The sequence below is a fragment of the Strongylocentrotus purpuratus genome, unplaced genomic scaffold, assembly GCF_000002235.5.
Source record: "Strongylocentrotus purpuratus isolate Spur 01 unplaced genomic scaffold, Spur_5.0 spur5_contig_866, whole genome shotgun sequence".
Taxonomy (NCBI): domain Eukaryota; kingdom Metazoa; phylum Echinodermata; class Echinoidea; order Camarodonta; family Strongylocentrotidae; genus Strongylocentrotus; species Strongylocentrotus purpuratus.
Genome location: NW_022145575.1, coordinates 650,127 through 670,852, shown reverse-complemented (window position 1 = coordinate 670,852; position 20,726 = coordinate 650,127). Strand labels below are relative to the sequence as shown.

Sequence of the window (20,726 nt, the reverse complement as noted above, 5' to 3'; positions counted from 1 at the left end):
GAGACAACATTCTATCAGGCTAATTTCCATCATTGGTTGTCGAAAAGTTTAACATGACGGTTCCAATACAATCAGTTTTGATGATAACATAGGTTGACGAGAGCATTAATGCGTTTGGTAACACAGCTGATTTTAAGCCGTATTCACACGATAGCTATTCTGGTCGGCCTTAAGGTCGTGTTTAGAGCTAGTCAGCGTAGATTATTTGTATTTATTTATTACACATTCTAAAAAAGAAGGGTAGCCCAAGCAGCAAATAAATACTGGTTTTCGTTGAGGCCCTTCATTACACAAGCAAGTTTATACATTTCAACAAATCAAAATATAAATAAAAATAGAAAATTACAAAATATGACTTTAACAAACACAAAATTGCAAACCAGATTATATATTAACGGATTTGAACATGGAGAACAACGAAATTAGTAATATGTATATGATACAAATATGCAAATGCCATATATCCAAATTGAAACAAACAGTAAAAAATAAAAATAATAAACATTAACAAACAAACAAGAAAAAATAAAATAAAGATATAATAAAATATATACAAAGAGGAGAGAAAGAAGAGTTATATTATACCATACAACGAGGATGCCTTTTGCCATTTTGCCATTTCTCGTTTAAATGGTTTCATATTTTCTATAAATCTAATGCGTTCTTCTGGCAAGTTATTCCAGTTTGATGGACCTGTGACTAGAAATTTTATCGTATTTGTGCTCCTTGTTGTTCGAGATGATACTGCTTCGATACAAATAAACTTATCACCGAGTACTTCAGGTGTAGCTTTATGTAAACATTTGTGAATCATACAACAAGATGCTCTAAAAACAGATTATCTACTTTCGGCCAGGATAGTATTTCACAAATTTGTTCAGATGGGGTTTCCCAGGAAGAACGAGATATCATATATATGCTGCCCTCTTATGTAATCTTTCCAGGTTACTATGATTTGGTAAAGTCGATTCGACAACTAATGGTCGTTATTTTCCCACAAAAAGACATTTTCAAACCAAATCAAATTCACCCTTAATTACACCTAAGTCAAACTATTTGACATTATATATTACATATTACAAATTCAACAAACAGATTATGTTGAACCAACCTCCTAACCAGCAAAATGACAAGGCAGCTCTAGGAAACCCCCAGAAAACAAATAATTTTCATGGCTCTCCCAAAGCAGTAAGTGCTCCCAACAACTCGCAGCTGGTCAGGAAGCTGGTTCCACAAGACAGGCGCTGCCGTTGAACAAGCACCAGAACCATGCAGGGGCGTAGACAACGGGGGGGGGGGGTTGATGAGGGGGATGCATCCCCCTCATCAACCCCCATGTACAATCATCCCCCCAGGTTTTGGGGAATGATATTTGCTTACTTAATAAGTCATAATGATGATAATAATAGTAATAATAATAATGATAACAATTATAATATTAATAATAACAATAATTATGATGATGATAATGATAATCCTCATCATTATTGTAATTGTGTTTATTGTTATTAGCCGCATTCACACGGTGAAAGCCAATTCAGACGGTAAAAAAAAAGAAAACTCTTACAAGTATTTTGTGGTTATCTTGTGGTTTGGAAACCACAAGATAACCACAAGATTAAACAGGCGCGGATCTACGGGGGGGGGGGTTTAAACCCCCCCCCCCCCCTTGGGCGGCCCAAAAAACAAACAACAAAAAAAGGGGGGAAAAAAAGGAAAAAAAAGAAAAAAAGAAAGAAAAAAGAACGCACGCTAGAGAGAAACCCTTTCAAGTGCAAATATTGTGAGAAGATATTCAACTCATCTGGTAACTTAACCCAACACATGATAACTCTGGATATAACTGTGTATTTAACTGTTACTTGATTTAAAAAGACGTTATCATGCACTGCTTTTTATGGTCTCCATTGTGTTAATAGATGCCAGGAAAACATCACTTACGGGGTTCAAATAAACACCCAAAAAAAAAATCGGCTCGCCGCTTTGCGGCTCGTGGACGATGCTCCGCATCGTCATTATTGGTCACCCTCCCCCCTTAGCAAAAAGCTAGATCCGCCCCTGAGTCATCCCCCCATGTGTACGAACCTGTCTACGCCACTGGAACCATGCGTTTGGGTTGATGTGGTAGGGAAAATCAGGAACTTCTTTATGAGTAGCGGACATTTTTACCGGGTACGTAAGAAAGAAATAATATCCAGAAGATAAGTCGGGGATTTGTGAATCATTACCTTGTGACACAACATGAGAACTTTATAAACAATTCTTTCTTCTATAGATAACCAATGAAGGCGAGTCAATATGGGTGTTACTGGATCTCTCCCCCTTGCTCGTTCGACAAGTCTCGCAGCACTTTTTTTTACACCATTTGCAATTTGTTTATATCATTTTCGTTTAAACGGCATCTTTAATTATATTTGAAACGATATACACCGAAACGCATAGTTGAACATGGACATTTCAGCTGTTCAGCTGTAATAATTGAGAGTCATCACAAGATTAGTCATCAGGAATAATGATAGTTGCAATATTCCCACTCTAGTGCAGGGGTAACCACGTACATGTCTGATTACATAAAGGCATTCTTCTTTCTTCTTTCTCGATTTTTTTTTTGGCAATCAGTCACAGTTGATTATTTTTGACACACACTATTTTATGAATTATTTATATATATATAGATACATATGTACGATTACATGTCATAAAATGGCTATTTAAAGTAATTTTTCTTTTCCATCGTCTTGCTTTTTGTTTATTTTTAGGAGGAAATTATATAATTTAATCACTTTGAAATCATCTCTTGAATCATCTCTCGTAAGCCTGTGCCTCATGATAGCCTTTAATTTTAGTGCTCCCATGTACCACGGAAACCGAATAATTATCTACTATAGTGATTATACTCCACATCATTTCTTTTTTAATTGTGCTTGATTTTCTTTTCACAGTTACAACTCTCTCACCAATCAAAGAAGAAGTTAATAAGATAGTGAATGTAAGTCATCCTTAAACATTAATAACTTTTTCAGTTGCTTTTCCTTTTGCTCTCACCTATAATGCTCTCTCTCTCTCTCTCTCTCTCTGTCTATCTCTCTCTCTCTCCTTCTCTATCTCTCTCTCTCTCTCTCTCTCTATATATATATATATATATATAAGTTTGTATGCCATGTATATCTGTTCATACAATGTATTTGTTTTTGTATGTGTTTGCTCTTCAGAATCTGAATAAGGCCTCACAAGCTGAAAGCTCGTAATAAAATTGTAAAGTACAGCTACGTCTCACGTTCCTAGACCATTTTCTTCACGCCTTTATATATATATATATATATATATATATATATATATATTCTTAATAGATATATCACTCTCAATATTATGATATCAGTGCATGAAGAATAATCACAGGAAACCTATTAAAGACTCTCACCGATTTCCCTTCCCCTCTGTTTTATACGTTGATAGAAGAATATTTCGGAGACTGTACAATGTTTTAATATAAGACAATCAAAGCAAATATAAACATGCGCTAGGTCATCCTAATAATGATCCCGAATACACGTGAAACTTTCTTAACTTTATAACAAATAAGGAAAACCTCACATCGTTCTTCAAATGATGATAGGAAGCGAGCAGGCGCGGATCCAGGATTTCTTAGGGGAGGGGGCCCAACTTTTTTTTTTTTTTTTGCTCCCGAAAATTTGAAAATCGCGCCGGCCGAAAAGTTGCTCAGTGGGGAGGGGGGTTGAGGGGGGGTAGAGAGCACAATTTTTTTTTTTTTTTTTTTTTTGCTCCCGAAAATTTGAAAATCGCGCCGGCCAAAAATTCGCTCAGTGGGGGGTGGGGGAGGGGGGGGGGGGGGGAAGTGAGCACATTTTTTTTTTTTGGTCCTCAAAATTTATTTCAACTTGCACCCCCCCCCCCCCCCTTGAGGGCCAGGGGGGGGGCCCAACCCCAAAAAAGGTAAAAATCACGTGATTTTACATGATTTTTTTCTCAAGGGGGGGGGGGGTGGGCCCCCCACCACCCCCCCCCCCCCCCCCCTGGATAGGCCACTGGAAGCGAGCATGTAAAAAGCATAGTCTAGATCATCTATCTGCTTTACATATGATGATAATAGTAATAATAATAATAATAGTTACATTTGTAAAGCACCGCTTATAATATTATTATGTTGCGAAGCACTTTACATTGTAATTATTTGTACCCCGGTCATTGGATTAAATTGCTAATCAGCACATGATAGTGCACACGCTTAGTTTCCTGGGGAATATTCATATATTTTACAAGCGTACAAATGCCAATCAAACCACGTTAACGTTCTCAACCCAGCATGTACCCATACAATGTTACGAAGGCGAAGTATTCGTGCATTTTTGGAAGCCTTAGCTTATCTCCGCAAGCGGTTGTGATAGCCAAAAAGGAACCCCAAAAGGTAGAAATAGGGATGCAATTCTGAAAAATTATAATATTTTATGAAGTTATCTCCTTTTTTGTAGTTTCATTTACTTTTTTCTTTCAATTTTGAATATATGTTTATATTTGTACAGCTCTGATACGCAGTTAAAGTTTTGAGGGTTAGTTGTGTTTCATTTTCTCACATTTTCTTTTTCAATAATTGCTAATTTAGACAAATATCACGATGGACAATATAGAAGTTATATCTGATGAATTAGCGAATGTAACAGAGAAATCAACGACATTTGATGAGGACCTCCTGGAATCGGTCACCGACAAATTGAGAAGCATCGTTGGATTTGCATCGGAGCAGAACTTAACAGAATATGTCATTGTACAAGTAAGATTTAAAACTTTTAGTGATGCTCCTCAAGTACATATCGCATTGAGTACAATTATTTATTGTATGGATATATCATATAACACGCCATCTCAGAACCGAGCTTTTATAATTAGAGGGAGCAATTCTCAATTGGAGGATGAGCTCACTGTAATTCCTCAAGGGACATAATTGGGGCCTTATAGTTCTAGTTATAAACAATGAGACTCGCATGTAGATAGGGTGTAGATTTCACAAATGGAATGGTAAAATAAAAGTAAAAATGAAGGGAGAGATAAAGGAGAAGAAAGAAGGACGTGAAAATGCCCTTCAAAGATTAGTCTTTAAAAAAATTATTATTTGATCGATCAAAACGTATGAACAATGGGATTCACAAGGGATTAGGGGGCATTTTTATTATCATTATCATTATCTCTATCATTATTGCCTTAACTTTTGTTAATTTTGAGAACGTACAAGCAAAGATCATGAAACTACCATTATTTCTCAACTTAGTTTTAAAAAAAAAGGATTAACAAATGATAGACAACCAAGAACTCCAAAATTTATCACGGAACGGTCTCTTACGACTCATTAAGTGAAAATATATTAATTTCCATTATTATAATTAACATTAATATGAATAGAGGATCAAGGGAACCTATACGCTACTAAGCAGTTTTGGGATGTAAATTACTTTGTTTATTTTTTATTTTTTAATCTCAGAGTGCTATATAATTATGATGGAGATGCTCTTCCAATAGGCCTATGTATGCCTATTATACTGATCCTATTCCAACATTAATTACTTAAAGAAGAAGAATAATTGAGTGAGTGTTCTCCCACAATTATCAATGCTGATGTTTACCTTCTTAAAGGAATAGGAAATATGTAAAGTAAAGATGACGAGATTATAGCTGATGTAGCAGGGATATTTACGAGCATTAATCACAAAGAGTCAGTTTCTCTTTACAGGTTTAAAGTTAAAGTTGAGTTCTAGTCATGCGATTGCATTGAAAAATAAACGTTGTGGAATCGATCAGAAAAGGTTGATCATCTAGCATATAAGTATTGGTGTGTACTGCAAGGTCCTGGAATCGTCAAATTGTAAGAAATTTGGCCAAGTCTTGGTAAAGTTACAAGCACTGTACATAGAAAGCTGTATATGGGACTACACGAACATGTGGCATAAAGATCCGTCCCATATGCCATATTTAGAATATTAAGGAATTTGCAGAGCCATGCTTTTCAGGGAATATTTTTAATCTGATGTTATTCCACACTTGCATAATAACAATGATAGCGCTCATAAATTATTTTTCACCTCTTCCCAGAACTCAGCCTTCTCTTTAATACGATCAAATTAAATCGTGATTTTTCTTTATCACAACGTACTGTACGACGCGCATTAAACTATTTTCGAAAATTATTTGGGGCGATCCGATCTGCGTCCTTCATGCAGTGTACAGCAGAGAAGATAACGAAATGGTGATAGGATTAAGAGATAGCTAGAAGACCTACGGGCAAAATGTTTCAATACAATTTTTTTTTCCACAGGGCAAAGGGTATAATTATCTTATAATCAAACTCTTATAATTATGGAGAAATAAATGTTATGTAATCCCCTCCCCGTCTGGTCAATTTGCCCCTCAAATTGTAGCTATCTAGTACATCGTTTCTCATCAGGGGTGCCGCGAGAGAATTTTAGTTATATCACAAATAATTCTTGGAATAACGAAATATCAGAAACTTCAAGGTGCTCAAATATATATATCACTTTGGGTATTTTTATGAGGAAATAATAAGTAAATTATAATTTTCCTTGCGCGCAGAATTTAGAAAATCTGATAGTTTTAGGCAGCATGGTCTATGAATATCTCCATATGATGATATGACGGTATTCAGGTACTCGCTGCCCGAATATCGTCATGACTCGAGCAGCATGGCGCCGGAATATAACCTTATTATTTTTTAAAATTTTAAATATCACAATGAAAATGATACCACAACAAAGTGTCCTTTTCCTTCTTGTTCGCATCACTTTTTGCAAAATTTATAAATCAGGGTGATCCATGGCAACGAGATGAACGAATATATAATTTCACATTGTCTATAGTAGTGTATATTGATGACTAATAACATTTTTACAATAATGAAAGTGCCATTTTTGTCTTGCTCCCTCGCAGTATTTGGAATCCGGATAGTTTATTTTACGGCCCTAACGCAAAAATGCGAGCGGGCGTTTATGTATAATAATGTGGGATGGAAAACAAATCATCTTTGATGAATTTGGGATTAGGGTGATGCGAAACTTTTTATGTCATAAATGGGTGCGTGCCCCAAAAAATGTTGAAAAACGCTGATGTAGAAGACTTAAGACTGTTTTTTACTTCAAAATTAACTAATTTTGACATTTAGAATAGAAAAAATAAACACAGTTATTAAATGACTCTTGTAACGTAAGATAAATATGTGAAGAGAAAACGACAAAACAGGCACTTGAGTGTATGTAAGTTATGGAACATCGTGTGCATAGCTCATTCGGTCAAAGACGTCACAAATCTTAGGAGCGAAAATGGGGCGGTATTTTAGTTTTATAATTGTTAATAATCATTACTTTGAATGTTTCCAAGGCGGGTACTTTATACAATGGTTTGATGTCACTTTCCCTGATGCCATGATGCAAATCACATCGATATTCAAAATCAATTAACCTGTCCTTTAATTATTGCAAGTGGACTGGGAATAAATTACATCCATGCCTATAACAATATATCACTTACAAATCAATTTATAATAGGTTTCCGAGAGCGTGATAGGAGCGGTGGATAATATCTTGAACATCCCAGAGAGTACCTTCGAGACAACGAGCTCCCAGCGGGTCTCAAAAGACATACTGACTACAATTTCCACATTGACTGAAGTCATTCAAAGGACATCCACCAACAACTTCACCTACAGGTATGAGGATAACGGTGCCGTTGGTCTCATTGACTGGACGCGATGGATTCCCTTCCTAGCTTGTCTCAGTATTGAGTGATCTCGAGTTTTCAGAAATCAGAGTCGAATCCATTTGAAATTCCTTATGATATATTTTAAAGATTGAATTTTACAAACCGCGATCATACATACTAAGAAATAAAGGTAAAAATTTGCACCATTAGAGATGCAGACCTCTGCTACTATTGTTTGCTTTGCCTCACTTTTTATTAAGGCAACAATAGGAAGGAATAATTACAAAAAATGGTTGGAACTAAGGTGGGCGTTTAAAAAAAAACCCACACTCCAGAGATGTGTTTTTTGGATTCGGATGTTTGCAATAGCAACTACTGGCGAAACACCGGTAAGTGAGAAAAACCGACGATTTTTCGTGTGTGTCTTCCTCGTAGTTGCAGTGTAAATGAAGCTTATTTCCAAAATTTGTAAACTGGCCTAATGTCATTGGGTATTATTTTATAAAGTGACAAAGATGAGCATACCGTGCATCTTATCAGTGCATTATAATTTTGTGATGGACATTTTCGTTTGCACGGAAGCAGTGGTAATAAATAATGATAATAATGATAATGGCTTCTTATAAAACGCACATGTCCATCACATCGTGACGCTCCTGGCGCTGCCTGATTTTACCCTGGCTTCGGGCAAGGCGGCCATTACGGCGCTCTAGCATTTCAAGGAATAGACCGGTTCACGGTTAGCACATTACTGCAATGACCCCGAATATCCACAGATCTTCAAAACATGAAGAGGTCCCACTTTGTACATTTTGAAATAATCACTCCAACAGCGATGGGGGTGCTACATAAATGGCCTTTGTTTCCCCTTTTCAAAGAATACTTCCACCTGTGTATCATGGAGTGCATAAATGAATAATGATTACATAACTTTCTTGAGCACGTTTCCAGTATTTCGTCTCCGTGTATTTCACAATTTGTTCTGCAATGACCATCTGCTCATGCTCTGACTGCAACCGTGAACTGGCTTATTCATTCCTGCCATGTACGCATTTACATCACCAGGGTTGAGTAACAAAGAAAGGTGCACGTGGTGCCTTTTGATCAAATATATTGGCTACATTCTTTAACACATGTTATCAATGTGATACATCCACTGATACCTAAATAAGCCCAAATACCCACGTGTGTAACCCCCCTCCCCCTCACAAACACTCTGATGGTTTCATTTCTACATACAGTGGATCGAATATTATACTAGCAGCCGTCAAAGTTGATAGGACGAGTTTTCCACTCAGAACTGCCATAGGTGGAGCCAGGAATGACGTCATCGATATTTCAACCGATGAAGGAACTCTGTCTAATATGGCGGACGTAGCATCTGTTACATTACCATCTGCAATTCTACCTTTAGTGCCAGGTCTGTTTCTTCTTCTTTACTTTTTCGATGTTGACATTACTTTCTTCGAAAAACTACAGCTTCGGGACTTAAACTTAAATCAACATTATTCTCATAACTCGGTGGTACAGTTCACTCCATATTAATAGGAACATAAAATTAACATTTAATGTTGCAATAGTTAGGAAGAAATGTTTGAGATCAGAATAACCAAGACACCATATTACCCAAAGCTAACAAACAAATAAAAAGACAAGCAAATGATCTGATGTTGACCCAATTCGATCCCCCCTCCCCCCACCCACACTTGTCAAGTTAGGGCGTGTTTATGCTTAACTTTTTCTGGCCAGAATCAGGCATCTGTTACGCGTTTAGTTTAAAACACGGTTGCGTCCTTTCTCACTTTTGTAGAATCACCGAAAAACGGCGATCACGATCGCCGATCGTAAACTCACAAAAAGATGCGTTTACAATTTGTAAACGCGTTTAAATGGGGTCAACGCACTGAACTCTAGTGGGTCTACGTAGCATGCGCACACAGGTTTGTGAATCCAGCTGAAGGCCACCCAAGGAGAATTGCCTGGAGGAGCCAGAAAAGTGAGCATAAACAGTGCACCGTGGAACTGCGATTACGATGAGCGTTTACGATGAGCGTTACAAATCGCTCATTCTGCCTTTAAAAATTGAGCTTAAACGCACTGGTTGAACCCATTTGTAGATGTTGGTCTCGTGGGCTGTCGGTCAAGTGGGAAACCCCGGACAGTCCATTGAGACCAACTACTCAAACAGTAAGTTTTTCCCGAAATGAAGATTTCTGTAAAGACTGCATTTTTATTACATTCACGTATATTAAACGCATACAACACTGTGTTTGAACTTTAGATGACAGTAAGGCGATATCCGTCAGTGTCTTTCTAGTAAACTCGCCCAAACTGTTTCAGGGTGACAGACCATCTTCATCAAGTATTCCCTCGTCTACAGACAAGCAGAATCAGCAGCCAAAGATCACCGTTGTCGCTTCTCCTATCTTAACTGTGACCATTGAGGGAACTGATATCAAAGACCTCCCTGATAATGAATCAATTACCTTTGTGTTTCCTGTGAATCAGGTATATTTATGTAGACTCTCTTTTATTGAAACGACCACTTAATAACTCACGAATTTGTACTAAGTTTCATGATGAAGGAGCTGTCAATTGCACTTCTCACTAAAAATGTTTGTTGTAATGATGAAGATAAGCCATATGTCGTAATGAGGGTAAATTCAACAGATAATAAGGTCACGTACCTTATATAAATTCCCATTAAGAACTCGATTATACAGGGTTCGATACTTATAACCCGGTATAAAGCCAAATCTAAGCAATGATAGATGTATTATGTTTTGTTGGAACGTTTGGTAATGAAGAATGTCGTCACATAAAATATGTGTAACACAAAGAGTTTGGACAGAGAAGCAAAATTTGCGATGTTTCTTAATGGTGTAGTTATCAGAATACCAATGTTAACTGAATTGTTTTTGCAACAAAATAACGCATTTTTCTCTGTTTTGCACACCTATCTTAGAATTCGACGGAAAAATACAATGACACCAAACATCCAGCGCGCTGTGTGTATTGGGACATCACCTTGGAAGAATGGTCGGACGAAGGGTGTAAAATCGACAACACTACCTCAACAGACATGGTGGCTTGTCTGTGTAATCATCTCACAAGCTTTGCTGTTCTTTTGGTATAATATCCATTTTAAATCACATGTTCTCGTTCGTTAACGTGTGAAGCCATGTTGCTGACCTTACATCTTGATCGTGAACATATATCAATCATATTAAAATGGGAAACAATTGAGTGTTGAACAGTTTTGAGCATAGATAATTCACGAAATTATGGGATGCAAAACTACAATGCAATTGTATGCATGTTAGCTACTTCTTTACTTATGGTGGTACGTATCACGTCCGAGTTATGCGTACGTAGGCACCGGGGCTATAAAGCCGACATTAATACATGTATTTCCTTTTCGTATGTACTAGATTTACTTCTTTTTTTCAACTTTCTATGTGTTTATTTTCTTGACTTACAACACAACTTATTAGACAGCCAACTACTGTTTTACAATCACAATGTTTAGTAATACTTTCAAGAGCCATAAAAGGCAAAGATTATATTTTTGAGTATTATTCAAATCAGCATATTATTACATGTTAATATATTCGATCGAATTTGAAGGAGTTAGTTTCCTCCCAATCTTTTCATGTTTAAACTTCTTTTTTTATTGATAAATTTCTCAGATAGGGATTCTGCTATCGAAAACAAATACGAACAGCAAACATTTGAATAATTTTGATGCAATTGAACTGTTGGTCCATTGTATATATACCGGAATGCATCTAAAATTCTTCTGGAAAGGGGAATCCTATTGTAGATATAATTCACATGATTAGTCTTTATCATTTTCAGGATATCAAGGGAAGTTTTGAATCTCAAGTTATTGATCTGATCAGTCGCATCGGTTGCATTGCATCAATTGTGTGTCTGTGTTTGACCATTAGCATTCTTCTGGGTTTTAGGTAAGCAATGTTTGGACCCAGCTGACTAAAGTTAATATGACTTTTTGTCAGTTTTAGCGTTTTATCTCAACGGCTCACTTAATCCATGTCATGCAATACATTTGCAATATCACTTAGCACGACATCCTACATATTTCGGTTTGATGATTTATTTTACCTGATTGATAAAAAAGCATGTGTTATGCTTGTAAGTAAGCAACCAGGGGACCGACGGCTTTAATTCCTGTCCGAGGGACTAATTAACCGTATAAATGCCTGAATAGAGAGCATTAGCGAAACCACTTGGTTTAGAAGCCGTGTCCTCCCAGTTTCGAAACCACTGCTCTATCACTGAGCCATCTCCAATCCTACCTCTTTGTTTTTACAGCTGTTACTGTCATCCTCTAAGCTTCCGTTTTTCATACGTTCAAACTACAATACCCCATTTTTTTTTTTAGAATTAAAAGAAAATTCTTATCCGCTAATCTAGCGTTTTAGGGACCGCCACTAGTATGGAAATTCTATATATTAGAGTTTAAAAATCCAATAAAGATAGTGAAAATCATATAAAAATCATTTTTTGGCCGCATAATACCATCGAAATAAATCCTGGTACTGTAAAGTATAGTTTTAAAAATATGATCTTATTAACATGTTATAATGGAGACTACTTTTTGAAATCATATTGCAAAGTCTACTTTAATTTGTTTTCCAAAATATACGTAGAACCTAGCCGTGTACATAGTTTCCCATACTACAGTTCAATAACATGGAAGAATATACGAGCAGTTGGCCTACAAAATATTCCACACTGATTTAATGTGGATAAAATCACATGTAGGCTGTAAATACCACTGATATTTTGATAAAATTTCGTTCATTTCTGCCTATAGCCCCAATATATATGGTAGATTTTACTCTAGATGAATATTGATAATTCATTTTCTTTGGAGAGAAAGGGGTTTTTGTAGACATACGCGTTGACTTTAATAATGTTTTCGTGGATTTCTTTTCTCAGAAAACTGCGTGGAAAACGACCACAACAGATCATCGTTAATCTTTGTTTCGCCCTGCTATGTTTATACGTCACTTTCGTCATCGGTATTGACCGACCGACCTGGGGGATCAGCTGTACTTTGGTTGCTATCCTATTGCATTACTTCTGCCTTGCATCGCTTGCTTGGATGGGTGTAGAAGCCTTCAGCATGTACATGTCATTCGTCAGGGTTATGGACACCTACATACCCAAGTTACTCCTAAAGTGTTGTCTCGTCGGATGGGGTGGGTCGAAAGTTCTATTTCATTTTTTTTTTTTTCAATCGTTTGAATTGCACCAAAACAAATTGTTTTATAATGCTTTCAAAGGCATAATGGAAAGGCACCCCAAATGTATTATCATTTATTTTTTGTAAAAATGTTGGGGGTAATGCTAGATTTTATTCCAAACTCGATTTCTTTCGGTATTAAAATTCACCGAGAGTTTGTTTTCATATGATATTCTGATGACTTAAACACAAAGCCCCAGCCCCCGCAAATTTGTATTATACCTTTGAGTGAGTTTACTCTCACTGATTTGAAATGTTATCTTTATAAACCTTAATTATGTGAATAAAAGGGTTTGATTGTTGCGAGGTGTCGATTCTTCACATATTAGACAATAAACAATATACTTGATATTCCCGTATCCAAATACACAAGTATGTACTGCATTGAGAGTCTCTGGTTGAATGTATTCAAGATGACGTGTGGATAGGACTATGTTTTTTAGCTTGAGTCCTATTCACGTCTCAAAGACTATTTCCTTTAAAGTTCCTATTCCATAAGGGTCGCATTATGTAGTACGATCTTGTGCCAAGAGTCTATATGCTTTGTTAACATTCAAGGGAAATGGGTGAACTAACCCACCCCCTTTAAAAAAAAAAATATTTTGCATTTGTCTGGAATTTCAAAAGTTTTCAAGGAGTCGCAGCAAATTGATTTACATCATGTATTTGGAACTTTTTAGCACTTTCGATCAAATCTGGAAATCTTTTTTTGCTCTGCTGATGGTGTCAGACGGGTTTAAATTAAAGTGCAGACCATTTGAGGGATAATCTAAATTTGGGAGAGGGTGGCTTTGTTAATGGAAAGACATCCCTCGTCCACCAATAGGCCATTTCCACAATGTAATCAATTTAATAAATGAATCTTGTAAAGTGCTCATTACAAATTTTTTCATTCACCTGTTACAAACGAATTTATTTCAATAGTTTGTCCTACCAGCAACAATTAATGTATGCAATTCGCACTCTGACTATTGACACATAACTAATTGTAACAGGTGAATTAAATAATTAACATGGCACAAAGATTTATGCATTGAATATGATTAAATTGCCTAGATGATCTATTGAATCAATGAGCCTGCATTTTTGTAATATTGGTCATATTGTTTGTATGTTGTAGATCTTGAAAACACGCATTTAAATGTGTGCTACCCATAAAGGTTTTATGAGGTGTAGCCACCGAGCAATAATATTTTTTTTTGGGGGGGGGGGGCAATCGTGAACTTTGTGCTATAGATCACATTAGGGCATACACATTGTAATATCTTATTTTTCCTATTGCATTTAACAAAAAATTCGGGGGAAGATCTCCGCCTGAATTTCCCCAGAGGATGCTTCTCACCCCATCCAGGACCGCTACCCAAGATGTCATGTATTATCAATTTTTGTTTCTCACTGTCTTTTTCCCCTTTTCTGATTGGTTTTACGTGCATTTGATTTGCTTCAGTCATTTCTCATATCACCATCTTATACTTATTGACATTTTTTAATGGTCTTTATACTCCAAAATACAGGCATCCCGTTTATTGTCGTCATAGCAACAGTTGCCAGTAAATGGACAGCGTATCAAAACTCTGACTAGTAAGAAAATAGATTAAACAATTTACTCTTAACCCGACAAAGACCTCCGTTGCTTTGTGCGTAATCCACAACGCTCAAATTTGTCTTGGCTTTTCATAAAAACATTGAATGTATCTTCATATCAGGTTTACACAGATATAACCAGGTGTTACATAACAATATGGCGTGTTAATCTTAAAGGGAAAGTCCACCCCCAAAATAAGTTTGTTTCGATAGAGGCAGAATAATAAGAAAATCAGGTGAGTGAAAGTTTGAGCAAATTCTGAATGAAAATAAGAAAGTTATGAATTATTGAAGTTGTGATCAATCAAATACAAATTGGCAACTCTGTGACTTATCATACGAGCTCTCCTTCATTTGCTTTGTGCATAATATTCCATAAAATCATGTTTTCTTCGTTATTGATTACGGAATATATATTTGTTCCTTGCAGGGGGAGTATAGAAACATATTTGCAATTATTATATTTAGGGTGCATGTATGGTTGAAATTTTTTCTTGAGGGAAAATGAAAATTTTAGATTTTTTTAGTACTGAGCAAATGAAAGTTGAGCTCGCATGATACGTCATAGAGTTGCCAATTTGTGTTTGATTGATCACAACTTCAAAAATCCTAACTTCCTTATTTTTAATCGGAATTTGCTCAAACTTTCACTGACTTGTTTCTCTCATTTTTCTACTCCTATTAAAACTAACTTAATTTCAGGGTGGACTTCCCCTTTAAGTCACACTAGGGGTACAATTTCTGACAACCACTGTTCGGTAATTACTTGTCAGAGGTCGTAGAGAGGTGTTTGGCTATCTTTAAAAGGTTTTCGGGGGTCGGCCATTGGTCCCCAGAGCATTTTGATCGGCTGGGGTTTACGCGGCTGCATCGAAAACCTTTTGCCGATCAAACTGGTCGTGGAAAATGTCAGGTTTATCTTGGCCACAAGGTTAGGTGACATGTCTCACACTGATTGCCGCCTAATCACAGCCTGAACAAGGCCTGATTCCGAGTGCTTACCTATTTCTACCGGGCGATATTTCGTTGAGAAAATTTGTTGTTTAGCTGATCGGCGAATGATTAACGACTAGTGGCCGAATAATCTCCAAAGCTTCGAGAACACCGACAACCAGCAACAAATTTTAATTTTTGAAACTTTGACAATTCTTTTGCTGCTTCTACTGCTGCGTCAAAAATTCAGTTTGTTTCATATTTCTATATTGAGCGGAAAAAGATAATAGAAAAGTATGAAAACCAATATTTTGTTTCTTGATTTACATAGATACTGCTATTCTGTGATTTATTTATAAAAGAAACCAGATGTCAGTCACAAACTTTCATGAAGTCTTAGCTAGTCATGACATGCCATTGTGTCTTGAATACAAGATTTGCTTTAATCGATTTTTTTTTTTAAAGGGTCACGGTAATCTTCTTAGCCGAAATACTGCGCATAATCAGTACTATGAATCATCATCATCACCACCATGGTGATCATGATTACCAACGAGTTTATATTAGGGATGCAGTATAATCACATGTCACTCTATATGTCCTGCCAAGGCAGCCACTTAAAAAAAAAATAACAACACAATAAGATGACTTGTGTTCTTATTTTTGAGGGTAAAAACTCCCCTCCCCTTTAATAGTGTACTCTCCATTTCCTTTCATTTGCCATAACGTATTACCTTCATTATCTTATGTGCACGCAGCTTCTCCATCGTTTTTTAAACTTTAACTTGTAATTGTTTTTTCCCTATCCCGCTCTCTATTTTGTCATAGTGGTTTCATTTCTACGATGAAAGAATAATAATCTGTTTCAATGCAACCTACTTATAAAAGTAAATTGGTTGCAAATGTAATAGGGATATGTTTATACATGTATATATATATATTGAAATATTTTCGTTCCAAAACACCTTTGATCCGTCTTTCGTCATAATTGTTATTCAAAGCTACACTAACTCACCAAAAAACGTCTTAAGAACGTCAATATTACAGAGATGCTTAACATGCGTGAATGATCATAATTTCATTGATCCAAAGAAGTGAACATGGGTTGCCTTAATATTGAGTTCATGTTATTATGATTATTTTAAAATTCTCAGAGTAGCAAATGCATTTCAAATGTCATATTTTTCGTTTTTACGTCTCCTGTAATGGAAAAAGTCAACAATTCTTTTTTGATCACTGACAAATATATCTGTTTCCCCTTTTCTTTCAGCTGCTTCCTTTTACCCGGACCTTCTTTATATTTTGGACTGATTCTGCCAATCGGTCTGATCCTCACCTGCAATTGCATCACCTTTACCATTGTTATCTATAAGCTAACCTGTGGTAGGAAGACTTTCTCCGCCACCAGCACAAGGCTGTCCAAGAAAGAAAGGGTAGCCACAATCCGGATCGAAACCATTCGTCGGGCACAAAATGCTGTTGCAATCGGGACGTTACTCGGTCTCACTTGGTCCTTTGGATTCCTGGCTGTAGGTGATGGTCGCTTAGCATTCAGCGCCCTCTTCGCCACATTGAATTCTCTCCAGGGAGTCTTTGTCTTCCTCCTCTTTGGCATCAGGCAACCTGAAGTGAAAGAAAAACTAAGGGCGACTCGGATGCGACTGTTGCAGGGTGTAAGGTCTACGCGTAGAGGTTCAGACTTTTGGACCTCATCGAGTGAAGCGCGCATGGATTCACGACCCTCTGACGTCACGATTATCCCAATGGAGCAAACCACTGGCTTTACTGAACCAGTGCCTTCAATGTGCCCCGTAAGAGAAGCGGTTGTAATCGTTAATTCCGGGTAGAAATATGATGTTTTATAGAAAGTGACAGTTTAGCCTTGTTATAAAAATTAAACAATTAAGTCTTCTACTACTAGTATTACTACTACTTCTACTACTACTTCTACTACTACTACTGTAAAAGTATGCGTGAGACGTAACGGACATTAGAGTTGAGAAAATGAAAAACATGTTTGTAATGGAAAATTTACTGTTTGAAAATAACAAGGCCTCATGCAAGATTTCCCCTTGGCCTATCCCCAATATTTATGTGAATTGCGAGTCCCCATATGATACAATCTGAATGCATGTTACTAGAAAAATCTACTACTATCTACTATGAAATGAAAAATAAAAATAGTTATCAAATGAAATCAAATAAGACGAAAATGATATAGCCCTATCACGAAAATGATAATTACACATCAAATAAATGACTGATTTATCGAAATTTTGACGAGTTTATTTATCACTTCTAGTTAGGGTCACATTGTATGTCTTAAAACATTGTAACAATGCTCATCATGCCCAACAGCGTGATTTTTTTAATTTTTAAAGGGGGCCTAATTTGTAAAAAAAAAAAAAAAAAATTGTTGTCATTGAAGTGTACCTTGAGAACTTTAGTAAAATAAAATCAAGTGATATAATTTTATGCTCTTATCATTGATAGCTTTTGCATACTAATAACTTTCCCATATTGATGGTTTTTGATAATTATATTTGATTAATAAGTTATTGTAGTTGAAAGGTTTTACTTGAGCGATGTGTCTCCTTTTACTGGTTTTTAGCTTTAGCCGATTGTCAGTTTTTGAAATGTGTCATCTTATTCTAAAAATACTTAATTATTGGCTTCTTCTGCTTCGCAAATGCTTCATTAAACTGTGGATCTATAGGTATAACTGTCATGTGGATTGAATAGTCAATTTGCAAAATATAAAGAGCAATTTTAAAAAATGCATTGAATGGGAGGGGAGTTTAATCATATTCTCACAAGTTTTTCTCATAGAATTACAATTTGTATTACAAATTAATTGTCTTAAGGGTTACCAAAGAACTTTTATATTGATTTTCTGATAAAATAAACCTTTATCACCAAGAACTTACTTTGATAGAACATCTTGAAAATCAGAAAAATTAATGAAAACAACACTTCCACAGCTGCAATGATGCGTACAAAAAAGTGTCATGATGAATCTGTGTGCACTAGGGTCTTAATATATATTTTTTTATTGTCTTGTGGACGTTGTTTGTCCAATACATTTGGATATACAGCGTTATTCACTCCTATCCCACAATACAGAGAGACAATTTCCATCTTAAACTAATCCGGACAGTTTTTGCCATTAAAACAAAAATTATAGCGGATCCTCTTTTTGGAATGGTTTGGATTCGGATCGTCATAATTTCAGTAACATAATTATGTTACTGAAATTAGAACTACCTATGAACATAAACAATGAAGAAAAAAAGTCTCATACTAAAGAGAAAGCTTCAGGGGGCAATTATCAGGACACCGATCGATGGTTATTCTCAAATCCCTAAGACGCGGATAAATGGGGCTACTACGATACTGCAATCTACTATGATCGTGACGTCATAAAATCATTGATTTGCGAAATCTTCAAAAGAAAAAAATGTGAAATATATCAGGTTTCTTTAACCAACGACTCTCTGAATCACGAAGAACATCAAAATATATCATTCTGTTTAATTACTTAATCTACATCTTTCTAAATATTCAAACTACAGAACGTCTCAATATAAACATAATGTCAATTCAATAAAAGCAGTGACAAAATTAGCAGTCCAAGTTATAATTTCCATTTGTTTTAAATAGCGCCTAGGGCCATTCCATGGTAGCAGCGACCGTGGAAATCTCAGAATATACGATTCCAAACGGATACTGCAAATCGGTCGATTGTAGTCACGAAACATGTTTTAAGACTAAAGTAATATCAGTCTTGAGAGGGTAATACAATATAACGAGTTTATCATTTAACATTTCATCACTTTAGACTCGATTTCAAGCGCGACAACGATCATTAAATATTGTAAAATCGTAAATGCTTTTAATATGTTCATTTAAACCAAATTCATGAACCCATACCAAAACTTTCTATTACCTTTAAGTTCCATGAAATCATGAATGTGTATAACAACAATGCATACATTAACATATTTCATATTGTGGTATTTACAAAACCATCTCATACAGCAGGAAGGGGTAAATACACGATGTTGTTTCTTCTAGGATTTTTTTTTTAGAGGATTAATAAAAAATAAAAGATTTGTTTTGAATGGGATTTATTACAAGTAAAAGAAAACAAATAGAAAGAATCAATTTTAAAGTGTTGAATAGCGTATTGCCTGTGGAAGGCAATATATGAAGAGCTTGATTCCAAAAGGAGCTAAATCCATATTTTATCAAAATGGAGTTATTTGTCTTAAAATAATGATTTCCTACATGGAGACAAAATGCACTATATCACATTCGAAAATTTCACCAGGAAGTACGAAAAAATGTAGGTACAATATCATGTTTCATTCCAAAAGGAGCAAAATCCTAATTGGTTTCATTCCAAAAGGAGCTAAATCCACTTTGGGTACTTCTGAGTAAATCACCTTTTTTATTTCTCCACTTTCCCTTTAGCAATGTACCTTTATGTTGTTAAACATGTTAAAGTTGTCGCCCTGGACAAATAATATATGATAAGAAAAAAATCTACGAGTTATTTCTGATTTTTACTAATTTTTTTATAGATTTTGTGGATTTAGCTCCTTTTGGAATGAAACATGGATTTAGCTCCTTTTGGAATAAAACGGATTTAGCTCCTTTTGGAATGAAAATGTGATATGTTGTTTCCTTTCTTTTCAAAAGGTTTTTTAGTTGTGATTTCACTATTATTATTTAAAAGGAAAGGTTTGCTACTAAATTTGACTAAATTTCAGTGACTTTATTGAGAAAATATGAAATTTTCCAGGTACAATACATGTTTCATTCCAAAAGGAGCTAAATCCACAAAATAAAAAATTCTAAAAATTTAGTAAAAATCAGGAAAAACTGGTAGATTTTTTCTTATTATATATTATTGGTCCAGGGTGACACCTTTAAAATATATCACAACATTAAGGTCCATGGCTAAAGGGAAAGTGGAGAAATAAAAAAAAGGCGATTTACTCAGAAGTACCCAAAGTGGATTTAGCTCCTTTTGGAATGAAATTCTTCATATGTATATGGAGAATGGAATGAGTGAAGATGCAAAATGCAATATCTGTCAAGCTAGTAGATAATGCTTTGGTTACGTGTAAATTAAATAAACCTTTTGAGGCATATGTTACGTGGTTGATTAAAAAAAAAATTCACAAGCATATTGTCATTAACATTGATCTTT

The 20,726-nt window shown here is 35.7% G+C and overlaps 1 protein-coding gene across 1 annotated transcript; it reads left to right on the top strand.

Annotated features, from left to right (window-relative positions):
- The first annotated feature begins 10,373 nt into the window (after positions 1–10,373).
- LOC115919719 (adhesion G-protein coupled receptor G2-like) lies at positions 10,374–19,361 on the top strand. The gene is made up of 5 exons (XM_030973713.1): positions 10,374–10,379; positions 11,581–11,690; positions 12,688–12,950; positions 14,509–14,575; positions 16,782–19,361. The coding sequence occupies exons 1-5, from the start codon at positions 10,374–10,376 to the stop codon at positions 17,356–17,358; spliced, it is 1,023 nt and encodes a 340-aa protein (XP_030829573.1). The 3' UTR covers positions 17,359–19,361.
- The last annotated feature ends 1,365 nt before the right edge of the window (positions 19,362–20,726 follow it).

Coding starts and splice junctions, on each gene's coding strand:
- LOC115919719 (XM_030973713.1), top strand. Junction 12,951..14,508: donor GTGTTGTCTCGTCGGATGGG/GTGGGTCGAAAG, acceptor TCCAAAATACAG/GCATCCCGTTTATTGTCGTC. Junction 14,576..16,781: donor GCGTATCAAAACTCTGACTA/GTAAGAAAATAG, acceptor CTTTTCTTTCAG/CTGCTTCCTTTTACCCGGAC.